The sequence below is a fragment of the Arvicola amphibius genome, chromosome 4, assembly GCF_903992535.2.
Source record: "Arvicola amphibius chromosome 4, mArvAmp1.2, whole genome shotgun sequence".
Classification (NCBI taxonomy): domain Eukaryota; kingdom Metazoa; phylum Chordata; class Mammalia; order Rodentia; family Cricetidae; genus Arvicola; species Arvicola amphibius.
Window position 1 is genome coordinate 70,737,426 of NC_052050.1, and position 23,026 is coordinate 70,760,451.

General features: G+C 51.3%; 1 protein-coding gene across 2 annotated transcripts in view; it reads right to left on the bottom strand.

The window, feature by feature from the left end:
- Tbc1d9b (TBC1 domain family member 9B) overlaps nt 1-23,026 on the bottom strand; it is a 37,175-nt gene that overhangs the window by 13,598 nt on the left and 551 nt on the right. For both annotated transcript variants that reach the window (XM_038325321.2, XM_038325320.2), the window contains exons 2-11: nt 20,211-20,321; nt 15,055-15,173; nt 10,357-10,585; nt 9,179-9,437; nt 7,159-7,366; nt 5,451-5,663; nt 3,893-4,054; nt 3,298-3,448; nt 2,545-2,759; nt 65-182 (exon numbers count right to left, since the gene is read on the bottom strand). In XM_038325321.2, coding sequence (XP_038181249.1) covers nt 65-182; nt 2,545-2,759; nt 3,298-3,448; nt 3,893-4,054; nt 5,451-5,663; nt 7,159-7,366; nt 9,179-9,437; nt 10,357-10,585; nt 15,055-15,173; nt 20,211-20,321 — 1,785 coding nt within the window. The remainder of the gene's footprint in view (nt 1-64; nt 183-2,544; nt 2,760-3,297; nt 3,449-3,892; nt 4,055-5,450; nt 5,664-7,158; nt 7,367-9,178; nt 9,438-10,356; nt 10,586-15,054; nt 15,174-20,210; nt 20,322-23,026) is intronic.

Below are 23,026 nucleotides of genomic sequence, written 5' to 3' on the forward strand. Positions count from 1 at the left end.
GCCACACCTACGTGGCGCTCCTGAAGAGGTGGAGGCTCAGGCAAGGACACCCTGGGACACTCACCCACTACCCTGGTGTTGTAGTAATCGGGCAGCATGCGTTCACACAGGGCCACCAGCAGCCAGAAGGCTTCCTCCTCACTGCCATAGAGCAGGAGCACCGAGGTCACGATGTTCATTGCCTGCCAGGTAGAGACAGTGGGGTGTGTCTGTTTCATACTACTGGCCACAGAGCAAAGTGGTCTGGCCCTTCAGGAAGATCCAGAACCCAGCAATAACAAACAGTCCCTGACCGACCCTGGGAAATTTGCCAACAGGCCAATTTGCAAGAAATCAATGAGACAGAAACAGCCAGCCAGCTCCATCAAAGTGGGTCAGAAGGCATTAGGAAAACAGGCAGTGACATCAGCTAACACTTCTGAGAGGGCTGGGTCAAGGTGATGTGGGGGGTGTGGCCAGAACCCTGTCACGGGGAGGAGTGCACATACAACATTAGCTGATAACAAGGAGAAGCTCTGAAGAGGACAACTTATTTTAAGAATTATTTCAGGCCGATCTCCTGGCCTCCACATATTGGTAACGTCATGCAGAACAAGGGTCTTACAGCAACTGAGTTTTAGGAAACCGCTGTCCTTGAAATCCAGATACAAGCAAAGGCCAACAGAAAGCCATCTGACCAGTTTAGGAAAAGTCCATAGATTCAAAGACAAAAGCCAACAGAAATGTAAATCAAAATGTCAGTGAAACAGTACACCCGTGTGTAAAGCCAGCAAGTGTGAGAGAGGAACTACAACCCTGTGACCTACTGACTGTAATGTGCAGCAGTGCAGAACATGGAAGCTCCTCAGAAGGTGAACACAGAGCCCCATCCAGCAATCGGATTCACAACCAATGACCGGAAGGCAGAGACACGCACTCCACACTGAAATTCACAGCAGCTTCATGTACCACAGTCCAATGTTACAAGGAACTCAAGCGTCCATTTGGGGATGGAGAGAAGCTGCTGGTGGTGGGACACGTCTTTAATCCCAGCACTCGGGGAGGCCGAGGCAGGCGGATCTCTGAGTTGGAGGACAGCCTGGTCTACAGAACGAGTTCCAGGACAGCCAGGGCTACACAGAGAAACCCTGTTTCAAAAAACCGAAAAGGGGGGGGGGAGAGGGAAGAAGATTCTGATTCATGCTGCAATGTGATGATGGCTCTTAGGGTCAGTAGGTGAAAAGCCAGATGCAAAGGATAAATGCTGTGTGTGAGGTCTCAAAGGGACCCGGGGACAAGTCTCACTCAGTGTCTGTGGCTCCTCCCAGCACTTTTCACCCCGCCCCCTACCCTAAACCTCTCCCTCCCAGGGGGCCGGCTTTGCTTCCTTCCCCCAGCCTCTGATCCTTGAGCAACCTTAACCTTAGCCATTTGCTCTTGGTCTCTTGATCCTCTCTCTTTGGTTCCCTGTCTCTCTTCTTCCTCTCTTGCTCTCCCAACTCTCTCTCCTTTCATGGCCAGGTTTATTCTGCTGGACCAGTTCAGTGTGGATCTTTCCAGATGCCTTTGTTTGTGCTTTCCCTCTTATCTACACAAACTGTCTCTACCTTACACCGGAGCAGGCACTTCCTCATTTTCTCAATATGATCACACTCACACGAGGTGTGCAGAACAATCAGATTCTGAGGCAGGAGAGTGGAAAAGAGGGAGTGAGAAGTTAGTGTCTGACAGGATGGTTTTAATGAGGGGAAATGAAATGCTTGGTGCCCACGGCCGCCTAACAGTGTATATGTACTTAATGCTGCTGAACCACACACCTTAGAGGAGCTAAAATGCTAACTTTTGTTCTATGTATGCTGTCCCATACAGACAGAAAAAGACAGCTCTGCTCAGTCTCAGACAAGGAACACAGAGAGGACAACTTACTGTATGGCAAGGGGCTGAGGGGAGCAGTCACCATCATTTTATTCTTTTAAAAAAGAGTGTGTACGGGTGTCCATGTGTGGGTGCCTGTGAGTACAGAGCCTGCACAGGCCAGAGACATTCAGTCTTCTGGAACTGGGGCTACAGGCAATTGTGAGCTGCCTGAGGCGGGCACTGGGAATGGAACTCAGGTCCTCGAGAAGAGCATCACACTTAACCTCCAGCCATCTCTACAACCCCTTTCAAACAAGCTGGCAAGCAAGCAAACAAAAACCAGTGTCTTATTTAGCTCAGGGTGGCCTCAAGCTTCCCACATAGCTGAGGGCGACCTTGAGTCCCTGACCCTCCTGCCTTGATTTCTCAGGAGCTGAGATTATATTACTAGGTCTTTTTTTTTTTTTTTTTTTTTGAGACAAGGTCTTGCTTTGTGGCCCAGGGTAACTTTGAACTTACAGCAATCCCCTTATATCATCCTCCCAAGAGTGAGGATCATAGGCACAGGCCATCATGCCTGGCTAAGCTACAGCTTTTCTGGGTTAGGTTCTTCCTCAGGGTATGGACAGGCTCAGACCACCAGCACTTGCCCCTGGGAGGCCATGGTGGGAGGTATTATCCCTGGGGTCCCCCACTAAGCCCCATTACCTGGCAGTAGCCAATGGTAGGGTTTCGGAACGCATAGGCAGTCAGCACTCGCCGAAGCGCAGCGATTCCAAGCTCATTCTGGAAAGCAGGGTGCTCAGGCATGGAGCGGTGGAGGTCGCGCTCAATCTCCTCGGTAGCCAGGCTGTATTTTCCCATGGACTTCTCCACTAGCTCAGCGTAGTAGCCAGGATGGGTCACCATCTCATTCCAGGCCCCTGGGGAGACATGGGTGGCAGCTGCCTTTCTTGTCTTTCTCCTAGTTCTTGGGCACCAATGACAGGGCTGACTGGAGACACAATGCCCCACGGGAGAAGGATAACTTTGAGATCAGCTGCAGGGTGTTGAGGGTAAGTTTCCCTGGGGACCGCTAAGAAACTCAAATGGCCTGGCTTCTGAATCGCCCAAGTGGCCAAAGGTATGAACACTGTCAGAGTTTGTCCCAAGGGAAACCGCCTGTCAGGGGACCTTCCTGCCTTCAACTGTGCTGTCACCCACTGACAGCACTTGCGCTGGCACCTGCTGCTCTGGGCTTGGGCCCTTATGTCGCTGAGGTCCTTACTTCCAATTCTCTGGGAGAGCTGGCTGCGCCCTTGTCTGGCTGACTTCAGGAGGCCAGAGGAACTGACCTGATGCAAGTCTTCCTTTGATGCCAGGGATGAACCCAAGGCCTCACGCAAGCTCAGGACACGCTCACCCAGTGTGTCATACACAGAAAGTTCTGCGGGCTAAGAGTGGCCCAGCCAACGCACTCACCGGAGAAGAGAAGCCAAAGCTCCCCGCGGAGGCTCTCGGGGATGCCCTTCAGGACCAGCTCCCGGGTCTTGGCTGTTCGGTACATGCACATGCCCCGCCCGTACTCAAAGAAGTGGATGCTCCACGATTCCTCCTTCATCTTCTCCTTGGCCTGAAGGAACGTGGAGGGTGGAGCTGAAGAGAGTCTCGGTGCTGAGGCACTGGTGGCAGGCAGGTCTTCCACACCTCAGCAAAGCTAGCAGCCTGCTGTGTGGAGAGCTGCCACAAGCCCAGACTTCAGAGCCATGACGGCAAAAGAAGGTATGAGGACTCAGCTTGCCCCCCTCTCCCAGTTTGTCAGCAGCAGAGGGCCCTTCCTGTTAGAGGCCCAAGGTCCCTGAGGAAAAGCACCCCCCAACCACAGGGCAGGCAGAGTGTCTGTCTCCAAGTCCTGGGTACACCTGACACTGTCCAGTGCAGACCAAGAGGGCACGCCCAGCCTGACAAGTCATGAGGGATAGTGCTGACCACAAAGGCCTAGCCTAGAGGTGGCTCCAGCCTTCCTCCTGAGGTCTCAACTCAGGCATGAGCTGAAGCTCCGGTGCTCAAGGCTTACCCCTTTGGCGCCAAGGTCCTCCATGGGTGCGTTTTTTTGGAAGACTTTGAGCAGGCCCTGGGAAGCAGTAGGAACCTCTCGTGTATTGAAACTCGGAGGGCTGCTGAGGGGAGAGGATGGGTTGGTGGGTGGTTCCGATGCCTCACGAGGAGCTGGGAGAGACTAGAAAATACAAGAGGGGAGAGTGCCTAAGGGGCCTCTCATGTGCACACCTACCCAAAAAGCTGAGCAAAGATGCCTCCGAGGGTCAGTGGTGCCAAGAGAAGGCTACAGATGGGGCACAGTCCACATTTCCTCTCTGGATGGCTGAAGCCAAAGCCACCCACACTAGCCAGCTGGGGCCTGTCACAGGCAACTGGTTCTTCCTCTTGGAACTTGCATCCTGTGACATTAAGCATGTAGGGGCTAGCTCCACATTTTCTGTGTGTGCAGGCCTGAGGGTAACCTGTGGGAGTCGGTTCTCTCCTTCCACTGTGTGGGCTCCAAGGACTGAACTCACGTCACCAGGCTTAGCAGCAAGTGCTTTACCTACCGAGCCATCACACAAGTCCTGAAGGGTTCTTTCAGAAACAGAAAAATTCACCCTCAAATTCGTATGAATTTCAAGGTATCCTGTTTCATTTTTTCTTCTGTTTTGTTTTTATCCATAGGCCTACAATATATTAAATTCCATGAGAGTATGAGTTTTTGGTTCTTTTGGTCTTTTTAAATATTTTTAAATTTAATTTTCTGTGTATTATGTGTGTTGGCGGGTGCCTGAAGCTGGAGTTACAGGTGGTTGAGCTGCCTGATGGGTGCTGGGTACTAAACTCAGCTCCTCCAGGAGAGCAGGGAGTGCTCTTGACAGCAGAGCATCATCTCTCCAGCCCCTCCCTTTTGCTGTTTGAGACAGGGTCTCCTTATGTGGTCATGACTGTTCTGGAACTATATATCAGGCTAGCTTTGAACTTGTAGTGATCTTATATCTGCCTTCCAGGTTCTGGGATTACACATTGGCTGCCATGCTGAGCATTAGAGCGTGCGTTTTGTCTAACTTGGTCCCTCCCATGCACAGTGCCTGGAAGGGCAGCCAGATGCCGGCACCCAGCAGAAATGGAACACCACGGAGATGAAGCCATGGTGAGTGCTCAGGAAAGGCTTGACGACTGCTCTGGCCCTGCCACTCGAGGTGCTGAGTCCTGTGAAGGTGGGGCAGTAGTACCACCTTCCTTCCTTCCTTTCTGGTGATGCTGGAGATGGAACCTAGGGCCATGTGCAAGCTGGATCCCTAGTCCTTGGTTTTTCAGACTGGAGCTTACCAGTTCTCTGGGCTGGCCTTGAACTTGTGATCTTCCTATCTCAGCCTGTGAAGTGTTAGGATTACAGGGATACTTCACTGCCCCTGGTTCAGGTACCTCTTTGTAGTGGGATTGTTTCGTTCTCTAGAGAACACAGGAGCTGGAAGTCACCCTCCAGCATGGCACCCACAGCATGCACCACAGGGCTGGGCTCAGGGGAGAGCGGATGAGGGCACTTGGAGGCTCTTCATCTGGATTTGACCCTTCTGTTCCTTCCTTACCTCTGGGCCTGGGTCGGCAATACTGGCCTTTGCCCCCCCAGTGCTGCCGCCTAGCTGCTTGGATGGAGTTTTCTGGAGGAAGTCAGAGATCCTCTGAACCAGGAAGTCGCGGTCTTTCAGGTTGGCAAACAGAAAGGTCATTTTACTCTTGGTGCTGATGGACAGAGGGCTGGGCAGGACGCTGGAGCTGTCAGCTTTCTCCACGATGGTCACCTAAGGCAGCGAAAGAATGTTTTGGGGTATCTGTATCTTAGGATGCAGAACCACAGTGGCCTTAGGGCGCCCTCTCCTGGGCACAGTGCAATGGGGCACTGAGTGGTCCAACTGGATTAGGTTCCTGCCATGGCCACTTGTGATTCTGTGCAAGATACTTGTGTCTTAACTCTCAGTTTCTCGTGTCATGGAAGGGTGAGTGCCATGGCCTTGCATGGCCTCTGTGAAGATGACCATGAAAAACGTAAATGCTTAGCACAGCTGCTGTCCCTACTGGCTTTTAAAAGACAACCATAGCTGTGCCCTCCAAAACATGTGAGCGGCCCCTCAACTGCAAGGCTGCTCACAGCCCCTGTACCTAGGGAACACTTTCTGGCAGCTTCTGCAAGGCTTGGCTCCAACTGTAACGTGTAGAAAGAGCAGCACAGGTGCACAGACATGGGGCAGACTTTCAGCCTGCAGTGAGCGCAGCCCAGCTCCAACAGGGGGCAAACAACGGGCACACAGGCTAGGCCTGGTCAGCAGGGGTCAATGTTGGCAACAAGGAAGGCCAGGCAGTCACGCTTGTTACTGACAGTGTCTCTAGGGAGGCAGTGACTGAGCTGTGACCTGGTTTTATCAGGTATGGAGCTGGGTGAGAGGCAGGACAGAGGGGACAAGCACCACCGTGAGAGGTGCCTGGGACAGAGTGGAGGGTGCAGGAGCTAGAACAGATGGAGCGGGATGGGCTGTGTCTGTCTCTAAATGGGGTTTGTGCAGCATTTACATGTGATGAGTAAAAAATATCTGAACGTGTACACATGCATTCATATGTACGTGCACATGTGTGGGACATATATGGGTTTTACATGTGTGAAAGTATGTGGAGAGCATATATGTGAATGCATGGTGGGTATATGTGTATATGTAGGAACAGATCTGTGTGTGTGCATGTGTGCATGTGTGCAGGTGTGAGTGACTGTACGTGTGGCCACATGCAGTCTGCGGTGTGTGGAGGCCTGAAAAGGACGGATGGTATAATGAAGGTTCTAAGAGGTCACAAGAGGTAGTTCTCTCCTGAGCACAGGGAGAAGATGCTGGAGGAGCTTAGGCAGGGCACCACCAACTCTGCCTGGCATCTCCAATTTTTCTGGCTACACTGGAAGGAGGACTGGATGTGGTCGGGACTTTCCTGAGGAGGCCTGGAGCCTATTGTGTTCTAGGTGGTGGCCGTGGAGACAGAGATAGACTTGGGAGGGAGCCCTGACAGGACACCACTGTTGGAACACAAAATCCAGGGAGCAGAACCAAGGGTGACTGCTTCTCCCGGGCAATGGATGGCAGAGTGTCCCTTAGCAAAGGGAAGGCATGAAGGATATGCCTGGGAGCCCACAGTATGAATCATGGAGCTGCCCTGAGGTCAGGGGGCCTTTGGACCCCCCGGATGTGCTGTGGAGGATGGGCCAGCCTCCATCCCGATGGACTGCAGAGCTCTGTGTAGGCCAGAGATGCTCACCTCCCTCAGAGGTATGATGAGACGGCACGCGTCTTCCTCCTTGCTGGCAAAGCAGATGTAGTTATTGGAGATGAACATCTGGCCGGGGATGTGCAGCTTGTTAAACGGTGTCCACAGGGTGCAGCCTGTGTGACCGTCCAGCCGCTCGTCTTTGGGAAGCCGGAACGTGGCTCTGTAGCACTCGTTCTTGGCTCGGGCATCCAGGTCTCTGAGGAAACAAAGTGGGAAGTTGGAGTAGGGCAAACATTTTCTCAGTTTCACAGTGGATTCCAGATCTCTGGGGTTTTCCAGTGAGCAAGTCATGCCTGGGAATTGGAACTCAAGATTTTTTTTTTTTTTTTTTGAGTAGGGTTTCTCTGTGTAACAGTTCTGGCCGTCCTGGAATTTGCTTTGTAGACCAGGCTGAGGCTACTTATTGACCCAGGGAAGAGCTAACCCTGCCTTGAAACCCAGACAAGATACCCCAGCAAGGAGCAGAAGATCTGAATCCAAAATGTACGCTGGCTCTCTCTGAGCAGAAATGTCTGATGGTTGTGAACAGAGCCTGATCTTGCTTATTCCAGGGTATATCCACACAGACATAATTTTCCTAGGTCCCAATGAGCTGCTGCTTCTTTTTTTGAATAATTTATTTAAATTTATTTTATGTGCTTCCCCCCCATCCCACCCCCCGCCCCAAGACAGGGTTTCTCTGTAGCTTTGGAGCCTGTCCTGGAACTAGCTCTTATAGACCAGGCTGGCCTCAAACTCACAGAGATCCACCTGCCTCTGCCTCCTGAGTGCTGGGATTAAAAGTGTGCGCCATCACCACCCGGCTATTTTATGTGCAATGTTATAAAGGTGTCAGATCCCCTGGAACCAGAAGTACAGACAGTTGTAAGCTACCATGTGGATGCTAGGAAAAGTAGCCAGTGCTCTTACCCCTGAGCCATCTCTCCAGACCACCAAGAGAGCTTCTTATCTGCCTTGAGCTTCTGGTCCCCTAACCAGAGTCTGAGCACATAGTCAGACTCACAGTGTAGGACGCCACCTGCCAAGTTCCAGTACGGCTTCTTTTTTTTTTTTTTAAATATTTATTTATTTATTATGTATACAATAGTCTGTCTGTGTGTATGCCTGCAGGCCAGAAGAGGGCAGCAGACCCCATTACAGATGGTTGTGAGCTACCATGTGGTTGCTGGGAATTGAACTCAGGACCTTTGGAAGAGCAGGCAATGCTCTTAACCTCTGAGCCATTTCTCCAGCCCCCAGTACGGCTTCTTATCTTTCTAGATGGTCACCTCCCATCAGGAGTGACAACCTGCACAGCATCCTGACCTGGAAGGGGCATGGTAGGCCTACACCTGGTGAAGGGGTGTAGCCTAGGAAGTAATCTAACTGAGATGAGGTCTCCAAACACCAGCGTGGAGTCCAGGAGCGCTTACCCTGACTGTGGAGACCAGAAAACCTCTGCAATCTGAGTCAAATGAGGGCGTTTCCCGTGAGGCTAAAACCTGAGGCCCAAACAGAAGTGATCTGCAGAGCTGGTCACCTTGATCCATTCTTCAGCCACGCGTAGGGGCAGAATGGCAGTGACCTCAGCTCTACATGGGGCTGGTCTCCTTTGGTAGCTTTGGGCCTGAGGACACACGCACACCCATCACAGGGATGATGGCTCTGCAACCCCAGCACTCATTCACCGAAGACTTCCAGGACGGCCTCCTGGGAATCTTAGTGTATTCTGACGAGGGTCTACATTCTAGCTCCACTGCTTCCTGGTTGAGGGATGACTCTTGTCACTCAGCCTCCTGATCTGCGACCAAGAGATGGAGAGACTACTCCTTGCACAAGGAGCTTCCTCCCCATGGTGGTATTTGTGGCTCTCCCAATACAACACTATCATGGTCTGTCTGTGGCTTCTTTCCCAAGTAGTGGGCCTGGGAGGGCATGTGCTGGACACCCGGCAGGGTTAGTGGACCTAGCCCAAGGGAACCATTCTCACTGCCGCAGGATCTCCCCATTCCTCAGGAGGGTGGCGTACCGCTTTAGAGCTGAGATGTTCTTATGCGGCCGGATGGGCCTAGGCAGGGCCTTGTCCTCCAGGAAGCCTTCACTGTCCAGCAGCTGTCGCATGGCCAGGTTGGCCAGCTGTTCCATGAGCTTGAAGGTCTCACCGATGTTAAGGAACATGGAGAAGAACAGTTCCTGGTCCCGTGTGTCCACACGTATGCTCTCGGGGAAGAGCAGAGTGGCGTTCTTCTCTAGGCGTGTGACATCCACCCACTGTACCACCAGGCTCACTGATAACAACAGGGAACAAACACAGCATCCATTACAAGTGGACAAGGTGAGACTCCCGCTCCCTTTCAGAGCCTCCCCTGGATTGCTTCCATCCCGCCACGCCTGAGCCTAGTCATACTAAGTAAGATACGTGATCCACGAGGAGGCACCAGCCCGTCGGGTTCATGTTGCTCCAAGCACAACCTCAGTGAATGTTTGCCCCAGGTGGATGAGGATGAAAGGTGCAAATATGCAGAGGACTAGCCAAGACTCGGGCCCCAAGGGGCCTCACTGGGGGAGGAACTGAATCTCAACATGGTAAGACTGGCACAAAAAAGGGTATCAGCCTCCACAGAGGAGGGGACTGGCCCTTGCAGTCTTGACAGGTAAACAGTTAGGGAGAAGGAGGTCAAGGAGGGCAGGGAGGGAGGTGGGCTCAGGAACTAGCGCTGACACCTGCCAATCGAGTTAGCAGGAGACTTGGAAGTTCCTTCTGGGATGTCAGCAACAGCAGGGGGAACTGAGTTACACTGGGATTGCGGCTTGCCTCCTGAGGTCAGGGTATTCTGCAGGGAGACACCTGTGGTAGGTGACAGTGGCCTGTACCTGAGGCTCTACAAGATCTAAAAGCATTTGAGGAAGCTGTGCCACTGAGCACAACGCCAAAAGAGAAAAGCAGGAGGCCTCAGTTACTGCAAAAGCAACCGTGGGTGTGGACGCAGCGCTGCCAGGCGCAGGTGTTGCCTGGGTGCGCTCATCATCGGTAGCTAAGGTGGCTCCTAGGTTTGGGGAGACAAAAGATCTGGGTATAGAAAGAAAGGAAGGGGATGCACTAGGAATGTGGGTGCTTTGGAGAGGCAGTGAATTTAGGGAAGCAAGGGTGTAGGGGAGCTGTATGGGTGGGGAACTAGATGAAGGAGTGCCTTCCGCCCCCCTTACCTTCCTTCCCCAGCAGGAAGGAGTAGAAGCACAGGTGGTTGACGGTCAGGTAGAGCCAGCCCTGCCGTGGCACTCGGCCCTTCCAGAAGCTACAGGAGTAGTAGTTGACCAGCTTCTCGCCCTCTGGCATGCCGAACTGCTTCCGCATCTTTAGCTCCGCCTCCTTAAATTTCCCAGGGTCCTCATCCCCCTGGGGCTGCAGGTTCTTATTCTCTTCTGCAATGATACCCTAGAGGGGACAACAGGGCTTTGGCCACTGCACCTGTTGGAGCAGTCCCAGAAAGGAGCAGAGGCCAGGAACCCAGAATCCAGGACTTGTGTCATTAAGGTGGTGGAGGCGCATGCCTTTAATCCCAGCACTCTGGAGGCAGAGGCAGGCAGATTTCTGTGAGTTCGAGGCCAGTGTGGTCTACAGAATGAGTTCCAGGACAGTCTAATCTCCAAATCCCCTCAAACAATTTTTGAGGAGGGTGTTGGGGAGTCTCAAACAGTCTAGGCTGACTTTGCATTCTATGTAGGTAAACCAAATTCTCTGTTTTACTGCCCAAATGCCGAGATTACAGGCATCTGCCACACACTTGGCTTAGGTGGTGCTAGGATCAAATCTAGAGCCTTATGCATGCTCAGCATGTATTCTGAGCCACATTCCTGGCCCTCAGTTAATTTTTAAAGTTTGCTTACAAAGGAGTGGGCTTCATTATGACATTTAAAATTTATTTATTTATTTATTTATTTATTTATTTATTTATTTATTTATTTATATTTTATGTATGAGTGTTTTGTATGTATGCCTGCATGTCAGAAGAGGGTATCAGATCCTATTATAGATGGCTGTGAGCCACCATGTAGTTGCTGGGAATTGAACTCAGAACCTCTGGAAGAGTAATCAGTGCTCTTAACCTCTGAGTCATTTCTCCAGCCCTGACATTTTCTTGTTTTAAAGACTTATTTTCTTATGTGTGTGTGTGTGGTGTGTGAACGTTTGCCATGTGTAGCAGTGCTGACGGAGGCTAGGAGAGGGTGGTGGATTCCCTGGAGCTGGAGTTCCAGGTGGTCCTTCCCTGCAGGCCCCCTTCCTAGGTGTCGGCTGGTAGCTAACACTCCCTCCCTCTGTGGAGTACCCAGGAGACCTACGAGCAGGGAGTGGAGGTCAACAACAGTCCCTTTGCCTTGCCCTCTGCCGTCCCCACTGGAGGCAGCAGCCCTGTGACTTTGACAGCTCCCCAGTCTCTGCCAGGAGTACCAGACCTTCCTAACCTGTCAAAATCACAGGGCAGATTTTTAAATGGCTGACTTAGTTGTTTTTAAATATAGTTATTTAGGCTAAACATCAGGATTAGATTTCCACTTATTGTGTGGGTGTGTACAGGTATGTAAAAACAACTTTGGGGAGTTGGTTCTTCCCTCCTACCCATGCGGTTCTAGCAGTAGAACTCGGGTTGCTGGGCTTGCACGGCAAGTGGCTTTCCCAGCTGCACCACCTCTCAGGGCCTAGGCTTCTGTCTTAGTTAGGGTTTCTATTGCTGCAACAAAATACCATGGCCCAAAACTTGTGGAAGAAAGAGTTTGTTCAGCTTACACTTCCTCACTGCTGTTCATGACCAAAGGAAGTCAGCACAGGAACTGAAGCAGGGGAGGAACCTGGAGGCAGGAGCTGATGCAGAGGCCATGGAGGAGAGCTGCTTACTGACTTGCTGACGCTGGCTTGGGCCCTCCCCCACTGATCACTAATTAAGAGAATGCACAACGGCTGGATCTCATGGAGGCATTTCCTCAACTGAGGCTCCTCCTTCTCTGACTCTAGCTTGTGTCAAGTTGACACAATACCAGTCAGTACATCTTCCTTCCTTTTCCATTCTCCATATGAGTAAGCTATATTTGAGGGTAGGCCAAGTCATGCCTTCTACCAAGTCCCACAGCTGTTTCTGCCACTCCTTCTTTCCGAAGGCCCCCCCCCCCCCCCCCCCCCCCCCCCCCCCCGCTTTCCTCTTCACACTTCCTCTCCCACACCGGTTGCTGGAGGCTGTCTTCACCCTGGGTCCCAACTGTTTCTGGATCCATCCCCTACTCTTTTATTCTCTCTCTCTTTTTTTTAAAAAAGGAATTAGCTTCGGTTTTAGACTTTCAACTTCCTTCTAACTTCCTGGTTTCTCTGGAGTTGGTTTCTAACTTCCTAAATAGGACACCTGGCCCATTAACGCCACCCTACTCTTCCCTAACATTTAAAAGTCCCTTCTCTGCACTGCTGCAGCCCTGCACCAATTACAGTATACAGCACTTCTACCATTATTCAGATGGCTTTTCTGTTGTATGTTCACAGGTGTGGGCGTGTACATGTGTACCTGTGTGCATGAGTGTGGAGGCAGGCGGTTGCTGCCAGGTGTCGTTCCTGATTGCCTTCTACCCTACACACCTGTCACTTGGGCCCAGGGCAACTGACTGGCTCATCTCGCTAGGCCGCTTGCTTAGGGGAATCCATGCTTCCACCTTTTGGTACAGGGAGTGTCAGCGGGATGCCATGGCCACTCAGCATTTACGTGGGTACAGGGGATTTGAACTCCAGTCCTTGCGTTTACAAGGTGAGAGCTTTACCTGCTAAGCCACCTACCAGCCCCCTTGTTCAGTTTTGTTTCCTAACTTCCATGGGCTATCCTGCAATCCCCAAAGGCTGCTTGGAGGCCTCATCCTCTTCCCAGCACGACTGTGAGTTGGTGTGGTGGACCCATAAGAGGTGGGACCCAGTGAGAGGTCTTCTGGTCACTGGGGACATGCCTTCATGAGGATACAGGGATCTCCGGGCATGGTGGCACTCAGGAGGCACGGCAGGCTGATGGCTGTGAGTTTGAAGCTAGTGTAGTCTATATAGTGAGTTCTAGGCTAGCCGCGGTAGTACAGGCACCCTAATTCCCTCCCATGTCGTGGCTGTGAGTTGAGCAGCTTTGCCCGGTCACACACTTGGACCATGATGAGGCAAAACCCACCAGAATGGTATATTAAAACAAAACCAAAACAAACAAAAACCCTGCAAAAATCCTTTTAGGTTTATAAACTGATTATACTTGCTACAGTTAACAAAAAGTGAACTGATATTCTTTCTTCTTTGAGGTCTGAGTCATTCCAAACGTTCGTGTTCTGCTGATGTGACTGTTAGGGCTAGCATTTAGGAGATATTTGATAAGTCTGCTACCGTTACTACTACCCCTCAACAGGAGAGTAGCAGCTTGGCTTTGCCTGCTTCCCTGGAGCTGTAAGAACCCCCAGTGTGTGCACAGAAGAGCTAAGAAACTCGGTCCAGTCTGTCCAGGTCTACGGTGTTCCAATGTGATGAATTCACAAGACTTGCTGAAAGCAACTTTGCGCTGTCAAACTCTGCACAGCAAGGGTCTGCCTGGGACTCTCAGTGCAGCCCAGGCTGGTCCGGAACCCACAAGCTTCCACTTGCCTCCCAAGTGGTGGGATCACAGGTGTGTGCTATTATGTTTGCCTCCATAATCATTACTTGGCTATAAAATATTCCATTAAGCACACCACACGCGACTTAATAAGTCCCCTGAAGATAAGGCACTGAGCAGAATAAGCACTTAGAAAGGACTGGAAAATGCTTGTAAGATCACTGTTTCCAGACTGCAGAGGAACAGCATTGGTCTCTTATGGGGTTGGGAGCCACCGCTTCCAGTGCTTGGGCTAATTGAGGCTGCAGAAAGCATAGCAACACGTGTCAATCACTCTGCTTCTATGATGACACCATAGGGCACCCCCCAAGAACTGCTGCATAAAAAGCTAGGGGCCTTTTTGTTGCTGTTGTTTGTTTGTTTGTTTTTTCAAGACAGGGTTTCTCTATATAACAGCCCTAGCTGTCCTGGAACTCGCTCTGTAGAGCAGGCTGGCCTCGAACTCACCGAGATCCACCTGCCTCTGACTCCCAAGTGCGGGATTAAAGGTATGCGCCACCACACCTGGCTGGTATGCACCTTTTAACTCGAAGGTTAAAAGATGATGTCTGATGGATCCAGAATTTTTGGCCCATGACTGCATCACCCTGTTGCTCTGAGACTGCGACGGCACAGCACACCATGGTGGAGAGTACACAGGCAATGGTGGAGAAGCGATGGGGAAGGGCCCAGGGTCCCAATACCCCCATGCAATAGCCTCTCCATCCGTCTAATTGCCTTCTGTGAGTTCTCATCTCCTAAAGAGTCCAGCAATTTCTAATAAGAACATGGGCTGAGAAACAAAACAGTCAACCCCTGGCCTTTGGGGTACATTCACGATCCCACTTCCACGGCCCTTTCAACCAACGGATGAGAGGACGCTTCCGTTTCCATCCTGTGAAATGGGAACAAAGCCTACAGCAGGCTGTCTAAAGACGGGACAGCTCTTCAGGGCACCGGTTCTAGGACCCCCAGAGACACACGAATCCTTGTATGTTTAAGTTTCTTCTATAAAAGGACAGGGTTTCCGTACAGCCTGTGCCCACCCTCCCGCACGCTTCAGCCCATCTTCCAGCATGCCGCGCGGCAGGACAGACAGACAATGGAAGTCTCTGTTCAGAACAGATGTAATTCTTTTCCTCAGGTATTTCTGACTCACAGCTGGAGCCATAGAGGCACAGCCCACAGACACCGAGCATCAACTAACTGTGCGGCGACTACCACCCCACAAAGGGAGCGAGGGCTGTCAGGGGGATGTGAGCCTTACGTGTATCTTGCCCTTGACGAAGGTGGTGATGTCTTCCTCGCTGTCGAAGATGGACAGTGTCTGAAGCAAGTTGTTTTCCAGCCATTCCCAGTGTTTGGTGATCTCTTTGCGGGAAGAACCTAGTTGAGCGAGATGAAATCATGAGGTCTCAAGACTCAAAGCGGAGAGATGGGTCCCAGGTTCTCTATTTGGGGGATCACAGTCTTCAATACAGATTAACCTTTCCTGCTTAAACTTCCTATTGCAACAGAGGCCACAAACACAAAAAGCCAGAACTACAGACCCTTCCTCCTCAGCACCAAGGGGGACACCCGGCTCTGCATCCCTGTCCTTCTAGAGACAACCTACATGGCCACAGGCTTGTGAACTCATCCAGCTTCTTTGTCCAGCTGACAGAATCTCTGCAGGGCAGGCATATGGGTACTGCCCACCTCACGTCTCCTGCTGGCCTCCCCCCACCACAGTGTCCGCCTGAGCACTGCAGGTCTAGAGGAAGTAGGCGGCCTTGGAGAAGGCAGTGTACTACTCCCAAAGGCTGGGGATTGTCTGCTCCTATCGAGGGCTCTCAGAATGGATGACCACAAGGATGTGAGGAGGGAACATCCTATATTCTTCTCAGCTGTGCTAGGGCAGACCCTGGCAGGAACTGCAACTATGTCCACACACGATGAACCAGAAGACAGAACAAACCTAGGGTATCTTGGGAAAACGCTTCACTACCGAGCCACATCCCCAGCCCTGAAGAAGGCACTCTTTTCTAATTGGCAGCACTCTTGTAGCAGCTGAGCAGGGGACCCTGACCCCTTCCTGGCTAGGCCTGGTGGTCCCTGCCCTCCCACCTGCAGCCCAGCTCACTGCTCTGCTGCAGCCTGGGTGGCCTTCGCTAGAGATGGTTTGCTGCTTCTTATTTACAGCTCACTAACCAGATTCGGAATTCCACAGTGTGGCGCCTCTCCATTGATGGCCTCTGGGAAGCCGCCCACGGGAAGCCGTGAGCAGGAAGTACTAGACAACTCAGTGAGTCACACGGAACTGCCTCCCTGCAAGTCCCGTTTAGCTCCCCCATTTTCGTTCCTGTTTGTCTTTCTCTTACGACCTCCTCCTGGTGCACAGAGGCCAGGGTCTGGTTGGTCGAAAGGGATTTCTTTCTGCTTTTTTCTGTTTTGGGCCAAGAACCCACATTCAAATTCAGAAGTTAAACGGACATGATGCAACTCTCAGTATCATCTCATTTTCTTTCTTTCTTTTTTCATTTCATTTTCTTAAATTCAGACTTATTTTATTTTTGCGACAGGGTTTCCTCATGTAGCCCTGGCTGTCAGGAGACTCACTCTGTAGACCAGAGTGTCCTTGAACTCAGCCTTCTGCCTGCCTCTGCCTCCCAAGTGCTGGAATTTAAGGCTTGTGCCACCACTGCCCAGATTATTTTATGTGTGTAAATGTTTTTCCTGCATTTTTGTGCACCATTTGTGTGACCCTAGAGGTCAGAAAAAGGGGTTGGATCTCTTGAACTGGAGTTTTAGATGGGTGCTGGAAACCAAACGGGGTCCTCTTCAGGAGTGGCAGGTGCTCTAAGCACAGAGCCATCTGGCCAGCCCTCGGGATCAGTTCTTCTATACACACATTCCCAGCGACCTTAGGTGGATGAACTGCCATTCTGTCTGTCTGCGTCTGTTCGCATTTTGGTTATAAATGTTTATATATATGTTCAGTTAAGAGAAACTCATTTATTTAAAATTAAGAACACAAACTCTACCACCTCTGTCAGGTACTGGGGATAAAAAGAACACCGTATATAATTAGATTACTGAGTGTCACTCTGTTTTCAGAACTGCCCACGGATCTCACTTCTCGGACCCCTTGGAGATGCCGAGGCACAGAGTTTCAGCATGTGAACCAGAGCCACCCAGCAAGCCCAGGCTGCCTGGCCTAGCCTGCTCTCATCCTCAGGAGTTCCCATCTGACCAGGCAGACGTCCATGTAAAAGCAGTGGGGCAGCCAGGCCAAGCCCAGGAGAGCAGGAAGAGTGGTGTGTGGGTCTGAGGAAGTTGTGGAGGTGACATCTAGGTGAGTACTCAACACAGCAGAAGGGACGCCAGCAGAAGCCAGCAGAGAGCTGGTGGGAAACCACAGGTTCTGCGGGCCTGTTGCTGCATACCAGGGCACAGCTGGGGAGGAGTCTGGGAATGACGGTGGGCAGGTGCTGGACATCCTGAATACCAGGGGGAGAGACTGGGATTCACTGGGCAGGTTCCAGCAGGTTCCAGCAGAACAGCTGGTGTTGGCAAGCTGCTTCTGAGACAGTGAGGGGAGGGAGGCACAGGTGAGACCAGGGCAGGCATGGCATCTGGAGTGAGACCAGGGCAGGGATGGGGACGACATCTGGTGTGAGCTAAGGACTAGGGTTCTGCAGCGTGGCCAGGATTTTTCTTAGCACCAGGCCCCACTGCACTGAAGGGCTCTATCGTCCCTCCCCACTCTCCTCTCTGCTACCCTGCTGCTGCCCCTGGTGCCATGACCTTTTTCTGTACGCTCCCTGAGAAAGGACACACTGAGGCAGAGACGATGCTCTTCAAGGCCCATGTTAAGTAACTGTTAGGCGGGAAGATGGCTCAGTGGGCAAGAGCACTAGGTACACAAGCTGAACGGCCTGAGGTTGATCCCTGAACTCGTGGAAAGAGCAGGACTGGATGGCCTGCATCTGTGATCCTAGCATTCCTTCAGAGAGACACAGACAGACAGACAATCGACTGGAGCCCCTGGGCTAGCAAGTCTGGTGCACACAGCATGTGCGTGTACACACATGTGAACACACATCTAGTCAACCTTTTAAAAAGTGTAAGTTGTCTCCCTGTGATCAAGGCACATAAATTTCCCGGACCCCACTTGGGCAGAACACACCCTACAAGGACCCCTATCTCCTGAAGGTAATCCCTGTAGGCTCCCAATCCCCACTGTGGGTCTGAAAACCAGGAGATCTGGGGTCTTGCTGAGTTGCTCCCCTTGGCCTCGGGCACACAGTTTACTTGTTCACACAGACACAGGTTACGGCTGTTCAGGGTGCCAAGGAGGGATTATAGCATTACCTGGGGCAGAGGAACTATTTCCGCGTTGCCACCTGCCTGTGATTTTAATCCCTTGATCCTCTAACCTCCACCTTGAAGCCGGGGTCCAATTTCAAGGGCTACACACTCCCCTGTCCTGTGCTGAGCTTCAACCCAGCGTCTCACACATGCTAGGCAAGTGCTGTAAAACTACCATTGAGCGACTAAGTCCTCATCTATCTATCTATCTATCTATCTATCTATCTATCTATCTATCTATCTATCTATCTATCTATCTATCTGACAGGATTTCTCTGTGTAGCCCTGGATGTCCTGGAACTCACTCTATAAACCAGTCTGGACTCGAACTGAGAGATCTATCTGCCTTTGCTTTCTGAGTGCTGGGATTAAAGGCATGTACCACTACTGCCTGGCTTTTATTTTTTGAAACAAGGTCTCATATTGCCCACGCTGACCTTGAACTTGCTATGGGACCAAGAATGACAGAATTTCTGAACCTCTCAAGGGCTGGGATTATAGGTGTGTGCCACCACGCCTGGTTTGTGTGGTGCTGGGGACCAAATGCAGGGATTCATGAGCACTCACCAAGCTGTACCCTTAGCTTCTATTTATTTAAGATAGAGGCTTACTACATCGCCCAAGCTGGTCTCAAATTCACGATCCTCATATCTGAGCCTGAGATTATGGGCATGTACTACCACAGCTGGCTGAGATCCACAAACTTTACAAACCTGTTATCTTTTCCCAGGCCACCAAGGAATACCAGTACCAGCATGGCTTGTAACCAGAGAGGTATCGGCTGATACAGGAGCAGGTGTCTTGGGCCTGAGCTGTAACTCTGTGTAACGCTAGACAGGGTACTTGATTGCTCTGGACCATGCATGGTTTTCTCATCTTCAAAACAGAGAGGAAGTACCTGTGAGGAGGTTCAGGTGAGTGCCTGCCACTCAGGCAGTGATGTCTGAACACTTGAGCCTCTTCAGCATGACTGGCACACACTAGCCATTCTGCATAGGCGTAGGTGGGCTCAACTCATCCATCTAATCTAAGCACAGCAGCTACAGTAGAATCCTAGTGGATATATGCTACAAAGTCCCGCAAACACTGAATTAGGGGCGACTCAACCATTATCCCAAGCTAATGCAAGGTGGTGGTCTCAATGCTTCATCAGCTCACCAATATACGGCTTTCTCTCGTGTGTTTTTCTATTGAAAGATGATTTGAAAAGAACTGGATGGATAGCACTGGGGTTCATTATTGGGCAAGCTTCTGAGGCCCTCTTACTATAAGGGGTATCCCAGTCTTTCCCAAGCTTCTCTGAGACCCTTTCTGTGAGGTGCACCACAACCTTCCCCAAGCTTCTGAGGCTCTCTTTCTGTGAGGGGCACCCCAACCTTACACAAGCTTCTCCAAGGCCCTCTTTCTATGAGGGGTACCTCAGTCTTCCCCAAGCTTCTCTGAGACCCTTTCTGTGAGGCGCAGCCCAACCTTCCCCAAGCTTCTGAGGCCCTCTTTCTGTGAGGGGCATCCCAAACTTCCACAAGTTTCTGAGACCCTTTTTCTTTGAGCAGCACCCCAGCCTTCCCCAAGCTTCTTAGGCTCTTTCTGTGGGGGGCACCCAGTCTTCCTGCACCGAGGAGAGGAAGCCCTGCTCCAGCACTCTCCATGGGGCTCATCCTCATCAGCAAAATCGACACAGAGCAGAAAGATGGGGAAACATGTCACCCCAGAGTGAGCGTGCATGCATGTTTCCAGTAGACAGCCAAAATAAGAAGGCCAAGAGCCGTCCTGAGCCACCTCAGCTGGGGACAGGCCATCCTTACCACACGTGTAAGAGCATCAAAATGCTAGCGTGTCACCAAGGAAGCTACAAGTGAATATGAGTAGGAAATGGGTCTGAAAATGCTGACTCTTCCAGCTCCCCTGAGATAAGGCGGAAGAGAACACGGGCTCTAGTGAGCTCCAAGCCTACGCCCCAGGAGCTCCTCTGAGCAAGGGGCATCATGAGGCTCTTGGTAGACATCACCGCACAAGACTGCAGGCTTCCTGTCCCCTCCCTCCCGGTGTGACCTCATGACTCAGGGCACTTACCACAGGCCACCGTCCAATAGACCTGTGAGTCCTGGGTCTGGTGCAGGATGCGGTAAGGGGCCACCCGGGCACTGGAGTCCAGGACCACGTCCAGGGTGCCCACGAGAAGACCTACAGGCAGGGCAGAGAGAGGTGGAAGGTGAGAGGCCCGGGGGCCAAGCCTGGCCCGAGACAGTTAGGAAGGCCTAGCCTCGGCAGGGCTGCACAGCCAGACCTCTTATTCCTCACAGGCTTCCTGCCAGAGGAGCTTAAAACTTCCCGTCCTGTTTCTGTTGGAAGTCAAGTCTCCAGGCCTCCTCGACAAGCATGGTTATCCTCTGAGCCAACTTGCTGGCCCTAACTGCCAGACAGAGCTCCCTCCAGCAGTTGCTCCCAGAGCAAGGACATTGTAACACTTTCCATATCAAACCCGGGGACAGGGACGACGCAGGTCGTAGATCTATTCAGCGCTTGTCAGCATACTTGGCAATTCTGGAAGGCTTGGGCAGTCTTCAAAGTCACGGCTGAACGGGACATTTTTCAGAATCCATCAGCTTTTGAAAAAGAATTGTTTTTTTCTGGAACTGAAGCATGTCAGGGCATTTCAAGTTCTCCTTTGGCCCGATGACACCCTTTGTGGCAGTGCTCTTGGCCAACGTCATCGTTTCCTGGCATTTCGGCAGAAAACCCCTGTCTTCTCCACAGCCCGCCTGATCCACTCTTCTTGATTACTTAAATAATGAAGCAATCAAAATAACCCTGCCTGTCGTTCCTGTTTGAAACTGAGTTCTCCCTTTTCAAGGAACTGCTGCCTCTGGTGAGGTCTGAGAATTCACTGCTGCCGTCTTCTTGGTGCGCAAAACAATTCCTATTGGTTTTACTATTCATCTTTAATACGTTTTGCTACCATTTCTCATCTGACTCCCCCTCCATCTTTAATACATGGTTACAAAACAGACACATCCAAACGGATGATATCTCATTTGTCTCACTGAAATGTTAAAATGAAAAAAAAAAAGTCACTCTAATTGCAGTTAGGGATGGGGGAGACGGCTCAGTTGGTAAAATGCCTACTATGTGGGCAGAAGGATCTGAGCTTTGATCCCCAGCACCCGCATAACGATGGGGGTGGGAGCTTGTGTCTGCAACTTTAGTGCTGGGAGTTGCCTAGCAAACCGACTGGACACACAAGGCGGAGGAGAGCCAGAGCAGCAGAGCCCCATGTCAACTTCTGGGCTCGGCACGCGTGCACCCCAACCCCCACACAGTGTAAAAACTGCAGCTAAAAGGTACTCACCTTTAATCCTAACACTCAGGAAGCAGAGGCAGGCGGGTCTCTGTGAATTTAAGACGAGCCTGGTCTACGTAACAAGTTCCAGGCCTGCCAAAGCTAAATAGTGAGACTACCTCAAAAGCAAAAGAAGAAAAAAACATGTTCAAGGCTTTGCAGCCTCTGGAGTAAAGTTTTTAGTGTCCATGCTGAGGTTTTTCTTTCGGTCTTGGGAGCGTTCTTTTATAATCTCAGGATAAATTACTGGTATAGCCATATTGCAGGATCTGACACCTTCAACCCGCTGAACACTTCCTCACACCCACTCGGTAATGAGAACTTCAGAAGTCCAGGCTGGCAAGTTATTATTTTTAAAAGTTATTTCCTTTCTTTCTTTTTTTTTTTTTTTTTTTGGAGACAGGGTTTCTCGTGTAGACCTGATGTCCTGGAACTCACTTTGCCAACCAGGCTGCCTCAAACTCATTGACCCACCAGCCTCTGCCTCCCATGCACCCATGGGCGGCTCATTTCATCCTTTCTTCTATGTGTGAGTGTGGTGTCTGCATGCATGTCTGTGCACCGCTTTTGTCGGTTGGCCATGGAGGCCTGAAGAGGGTATTGGATCCTCTAGAACTGAAATTACTGATGGCTGTGAGCCACCATCTGGGTGCTGGGATCTGAACTTGGGTCCTGCAGCCCTTAACCCCTGAGCCATCTCTCCAGGCTGGGAGGTTTTAAACAAATCTGCACTACTGATGGCTCTCTCTTAGGGAGACAGTGGTCAGGAGTCTGTGACATCTGGGATGGCATAACAGCCACGACAGGTGGCTACTGCGCAAATCTCACCCAGTGGGATTTGGAGGAGTTCATAGAATGTCTGGGCTCTGGAAGCTTGGGGGACACAGGCAGACGAATGATGTAACCAAAGTGGCTTATCACATGGTGCCCTGTGTTCCTCAGTGGCCTTGTGGTAGCTTCCAGGGTTGGTCACTGGGCTGTCCAGGACATCTGCTACCAATGTAAACAATGGGTCCTGGACGCAGGTCCAGTACCACCTCCAGGATTCTCTTTGGAAAGGAGCCTGATTGTGGAAAGGAACACTGAGTTTCCTTGGAAAAGGTACAGGCCCTTCCACATTAAGAAGTGTGGCTCATGAGAGCCTGGCAGCTGATGGCACCTATGAGAAGCTGCATCTGGCAGGACTGGCAGCTGCCACACTGAAAACCGGGGCCTTTCACAGAAAATTCGCTTTATATAAACAGAAGGATGTGGTACCCAGAAGGGTCCACTGGAGTCTCCCTAAGGGCCAGACCTGTTCCTGTAATACTTGACAGGCCCTAGAGCACAAGGGGCTTTGAATAAAACCTGCTCAGTAGATTCTCACAATCCCACATGTCACACAACCGTCAGAGGCTCCCACTCCAACTGCTTCTGTGTGAGTGGTAGTGCCCAGACACCCAAGGGGCATCTGGGCTATGTCAGGGGGAGACTTCATATATACTGATAAATAATGCAAAAATAAGCCTTGGGTCAGGAGCTCTGATGGCACCAAGTGAAGAGAAGCTAG